Source organism: Silene latifolia, chromosome 2, assembly GCF_048544455.1.
Source record: "Silene latifolia isolate original U9 population chromosome 2, ASM4854445v1, whole genome shotgun sequence".
NCBI lineage: Eukaryota > Viridiplantae > Streptophyta > Magnoliopsida > Caryophyllales > Caryophyllaceae > Silene > Silene latifolia.
Window position 1 is genome coordinate 124,738,595 of NC_133527.1, and position 5,597 is coordinate 124,744,191.

The window sequence follows — 5,597 nt, forward strand, 5'->3', positions numbered from 1 at the left end:
TCAAAAGGTACTGCTGCCTCCATCATGTGGATGCTGAAGGCATTTTCCACTTTCTCTAAAGCCAGTGGTTTATGTCTCAATAGGGAGAAGTCAGATATGTATTTTAATGGAGTTCCTAATCAGGTGATTGCGACATTCTTCAAGTATCGGCTTCGGACAAGGGGTCCCGCCATTTAGATACCTGGTGTTCCTATAATCGCTCATAAACCGAGCAAAAATGAAGGTATGCATCTTACTGATAGAATCACTGCTAGAATTAGATCTTGGGGTTCTAGACAGTTATCCTATGCTGGCAGGTTAGCTCTCATCAATTCTGTCCTTGCTACTCTGCATTCTTATTGGTCAAGCATATTTCTCATTCCCAATGGCATAATGAACAAGATTGAAGCAATTTGTAGAAATTTTCTTTGGAGTGGTAAGGATTCATATCAAAGAGCACCTAATGTGAGTTGGGATACGTGTTGTAGTCCCAAGGATGAAGGTGGTTTGGGTATAAAAGACTTGAAAACTTGGAATAGAGCTCTGTTGGGGAAATACACTTGGTGGCTTGCAAATAAAAAGGATCATCTTTGGGTTCGTTGGATTTCTCATGTCTATATGAAAGATACTCACTGGTCTAACTATGATCCCCCACCTGATTGTAGTTGGACTCTGAAGAAGATAGCTCACTCTATGATTCTTTTTAAGCAAGCCTACACTAATGACTTGTGGTTAGCATCTGATAAGGAATACACTGTCACTGAAGGGTATGCGTGGTTGAGACAATCTAAGCCTAAAGTTCTGTGGAGACATATTTGCTGGAGTCCTATGAATGTACCTAAATGGTCTTTTATCTTTTGGGCTGTCCAGTTGAAGAGATTGCTCACGAAAGATCGTATGATTCAGATGGGATTTGGACATGATCCCTGCTGTTACTTGTGCTCTGCTGCTGATGAGAGCCATGATCACTTGTTTTATCAATGTCCGTTTAGTACCCATTGTATCAGCTATTTGCAGCAGAAGTTAGGTGTACATTTTTCTGCAGACAGTTTGGCACGTTGGGATTCAAATGGGAGAGCTAGAAGTAAACTTCAGAGAAAGATTATTAGTTCCTGCCATGTTGGAGTCACCTACTGCATCTGGAATTCAAGAAACAAAGCTCGGTTAGATGCTTATGTACTGAGACCTGAAAATATTGTTAGGAATGTCATTAAAGATGTGTTAGCACGATTTTGGGCTAAAAACTCCTCTGTTCTGTCTACTAGGGATGTTAGATGGATTCAGGGCCTTAGCTAGAATACATTGTATACGTTCTAGAATACTCACTCGATCTTGATGTAATTATTTTTTGATATCAATATACTTACCTTTTACCAAAAAAAAAAAAAAAAAAAAAATAAGAGCGGTAAGCATGCTGGCTAGCTGATCAGTTGTGACATCTCTGTTGTTATCATTGTTGTTGTTGGACGAAGCTGAAGACGGGGCCATGGCTTTGAGGCAGAAAAACGGCTCACATTACAACTCAATCCGACACGGTTCCAAGACTGAACGCAGACAACATAGAGGACGAGACCAAGATCGACTCAACAAGACGGGGTGACCGTGTGTGGTACCTCGGTGCCGACTCGATTTATGACGTGACGGTGTTTGACCGAACTTTTGACACGAGTCCAATCATGATGGTGCGACGCCATTGGACGGGTCTCGTGGTGAGACGACTCATAAGTAAAGATCCGTAAGTACGCTTGCTTTGACTCGATAGACACGAGGCGGAATTGGAATGGTGGACTGAAGTTTTCGAAAATAGAAATTTTCAAAGAGATTCATTTGTCGCTTTAATAGGCGGCTTCCGAAGATATAAATCTCTGCAAGTCGATCAGTTGAAAGGGGTCGATTTAAGTTTATTTGCAAAAGACGGTTTGAGTTTGAGTCGGCTCGGAAAGCAGTGTATTGTTTCCCAAGACGGTTTTGAAATTCAAAATTGTATGTTTTGAAAATCGAGTTTGAAATGTTTGAAGAGGTCTCGGGGACGGTGTACGGTCCTCGGGATCCCGAAAGTGTTTCGAGAAAAGGGTGTGTGCTTTTCTCGGGTTTTGAAAGAGCCATTGTCGGCGCGAAACGGGTTAAAATCCGTGTCTAGACGCGGCGATTATAACGGCGTAAAAAGGTGATTTTGAAATGGTTATACAAAACCGGGTTTGAAAATCGTCATTACGACGGCCTAGAAAGGCGTGTTGAAATGGTTATACAAAACCGGGTTTGAAAATCGTCATTACGACGGCCTAGAAAGGCGTGTTGAAATGGTTATACAAAACCGGGTTTGACAATCGTCATTACGACGGCCTAGAAAGGCGTGTATCGGTCGGCGAAAGACCGAGTTTTGAAATGGCCATTATAACGGCGCGAAAAGGGTGTTTTTGAAAGTTTGAAAATGACACGGAAGGACTTATGATCAGATAGCACATAAGCACTCACAGTTTCATTATATTATGCATTATGCTGACACGAGTTTTGGCTTAAAAGGGTGGGTTACACACCAAGCAATCAAACCCCGATTTGCGAGAGGGTTACCAATCCAAATAAAATGTGTAAGGAGGGTGCCCTAGCCTCGTGCTCGAAAGTGATGAAAGCTCTTTGACGAAACAGAAATGTGTAACGTCAATGGTATGCTTGACTCAATCAGGATTCGAAACGCATTCCAACCAAGACCTCGTTTGAGTCTCACCATCTAGGGATCACAAAGACGTAAGTGTCCTAGTTATCCCCGGCAGAGTCGCCAATCTGTGGACATGGCCCACCTGCAGGCCCGGTTCGATCTGCGGACATACAGCGGTCTTTTTGAAAGCCACGCTCGGCGGCGTAAAGATGCTTTCGACCGGATCGTTTTTAGATCGGTCGGTTTCGTCTCGGTAAGGGTCTCGAAACGATTAGAGATGTTCGGAGTCGCCACCAAGCATTTGTGGGATGCTTAGAACCCGTTCGAATTCCACTTTATACCTCGGTCAAATCGAAGCACAAAGCAGCGTTTTGACATAGGTACTAAAGATAAGTAAATCGTCCATCTTTAGCATCCTATCTCTAGAATGACTCTCGTACGCCCTGGATAAGGTCGTCCACTATCCAAAGTTTCTGAGTAAGAGGTGAAGGTACGTATTGGGAAGACCTTTAATCAGACACCCAATCCCGCCCGCGTTTAGCGACCTCTACTAATCGATCTTGGTTGGTTGAATGCAAAAGTTGATAAAACGGTTTAAATGCATGAATGCGCATCCAATGATTTAAACCTAACATGTGAGAGCTTTCTAAGTCGGTTGATTTAATCCAAGTATCAAGTATAAGATGTCGAGTTGGATTAATGATTGATTTGCATGCAAGACGGAAATTAAACATCCATTTACCATATTAGGTTTAGGGTGCATAATATGATCCATTTGTCATAGTAAGGCATTTTGCAAATATGGTTTTGAATAATCGAATAGTCGTCTGATCCGTCCTATATCCGGGTTAGCCGGAGTCGGGATCGTCCTAGACTAATGCTGGAAGGGAACAGGCCCTGCACTGCACGGGCTATAAGAGGCGCGAGCCAGCCGGCGGTGTAAGGGGCCTCCCTCTGGTTTTGAAAATGAGAAAGAAAAGGCCTGCTTGAGGCGCGGGTTAACCAACGGCTGTATACCGTGTTCTGACTGTTTAGAAAACGTGTTGAAACGTGTTGAAAATGGTTATTTGAACCCGGTTTGATTTTGAAAGGGCCGTTTAGACCGCATTTGTCGATTTGAAGAACTAGACTCGAATAATCATCATTGTTTGATAATATTCGGTGTCGGATTCGGTTTTGACAAGCTTGACATGAATAGTTTTGAAAAATGGTTATGGACTAATTGTTTTAAGTCCATTTTGAATGTAATTAGTCGATACTCATCATCGTGCCCGGGTTAAAATCCGGCATGGTACGTATAACCAAGGATGACTTTGTGTTGGTGACTAATATGTTTGTTTGAAAATGTAAAGAAATGAAATAAAAGGCTTTAAAATACCTCTTAAATGTCATTAACCAAATATTATCACCGAAACACGGATTTAACCGTCATGGTATGAAGAACCAAGGGTGAAAAATGCTTTATGGTTAAAACATGTGAAATGAAACAAAAAGGTTTCGAAAATACTTGAAATGGTAAAAACCGATTACAAATATGAAAAATGGATTAAGGGAAATGACGAGAACAAACACGGTTGATCTCTGGTCTGAGTACCCCATTTAGGCGCGAGCCTGTTGGCGACCTAAGGGGCTTCTGCCTCAGACCAAAAATCAGTTTTGGCTCGTTTATTCCATGTTTTGGTTCATGTTATGAATGTTTTAGCATGCTAAAGTCATGAAACAAATGAAAACATAATAAAAGAGGATTTTTACACCCTCATACTTACATGTTTGGTTATGGCGAGTGACCGGCGTAAGTGTAACAACTTGTTTGATCGGAAAAAACTCGGTTTAAAACCGTTTTGGTAAGTAAAAGAGTGTTTTAGAAGTTTAGTGATGGTGTAGTGGTCAAAGTGGTCGGACAAGTGATTTAATGCACGATGACGGTACCAAACAATGTGTAAGGCTCGTATTTACGATCGGTAGGTCGTAAATACGCGTCGGGTTGTGACTTTAGAAGTCGAGTCGAGAATTTTAAGGGAGAAAAGAGGGGGCGGACACTTGCGTAAGTCTCAAATGGGAGACATTTGAGGGGTATTTATAAGAGAATGAGTGGTTGTGTGAGTTTTGAGCGACGTGGCCACCTGGGCTGCTCAAAGAGGCGCGAGCCATGCCGCGGGTCTTCGAGTTGTGTTGTCGCTTTCACAACAAACGCAATCATGATTTGTTCTATCCTAGGTTTTGTAGTCCCATGTTTGGTACTTGACCATTCATGAATCCGGGAAAACTTAGCATAGAAGGCTTGAGATATATTTGGTTTTTGTGTTTGACTCGGTTTGACTCGTTGTTGGAGTCGGGATTTGAATTTTTGAGTCGGTTTTTGGTCCGGTGTCGGTTTTGACTCTAGTTAGTGTCATTGCGACCCCGTCATCGTGCATTAAACACTCCAGGTATTTTTGAAATGTTTTGAAATGTTTTGTTTTCGAAATCGTTTTAAGTTTTCCGACGTAAAGTTGTACACAAACTGTCAATCAAACGCTGCGATCCCAAAACATGTTGTAGTCCGATAATCATCGGGTGTTTGTTGGAGTGTCAGCAGATACTGGGTATCTACAGATGGTGATCGGGTCATTCGAACTAGGAACTACCGAAAGCCCTTGTCAGAATTGACGCATCCATATCGCTTCCTTTGCTGCCTCCGAAGCGGCATAGTACTCGGATTCAGTAGTAGAATCTGCTACAACACTCTGTTTGGAACTCTTCCAGCTGACCGCTGCACCATTAAGAGTGAAGACGAACCCGGACTGATATTTTGAATCATCTCGATCCGTTTGGAAGCTAGCATCTGTGTAACCGATTGCGCATAGCTTAGTATCTCCTCCATAAGTCAGTACCCAATCCTTAGTCCTCCGTAGGTACTTGAGGATATTTTTGACTGCTATCCAGTGTGTTTCACCTGGAGTCTTTTGGTACCGACTCGTCA

General features: G+C 42.4%; 1 protein-coding gene across 1 annotated transcript; it reads left to right on the plus strand.

Annotated features, from left to right (window-relative positions):
- Positions 1-225: 225 nt before the first annotated feature.
- On the plus strand, positions 226-1,275 carry LOC141641273 (uncharacterized). The gene has a single exon (XM_074449944.1). The coding sequence runs from the start codon at positions 226-228 to the stop codon at positions 1,273-1,275; it is 1,050 nt and encodes a 349-aa protein (XP_074306045.1).
- Positions 1,276-5,597: the final 4,322 nt, after the last annotated feature.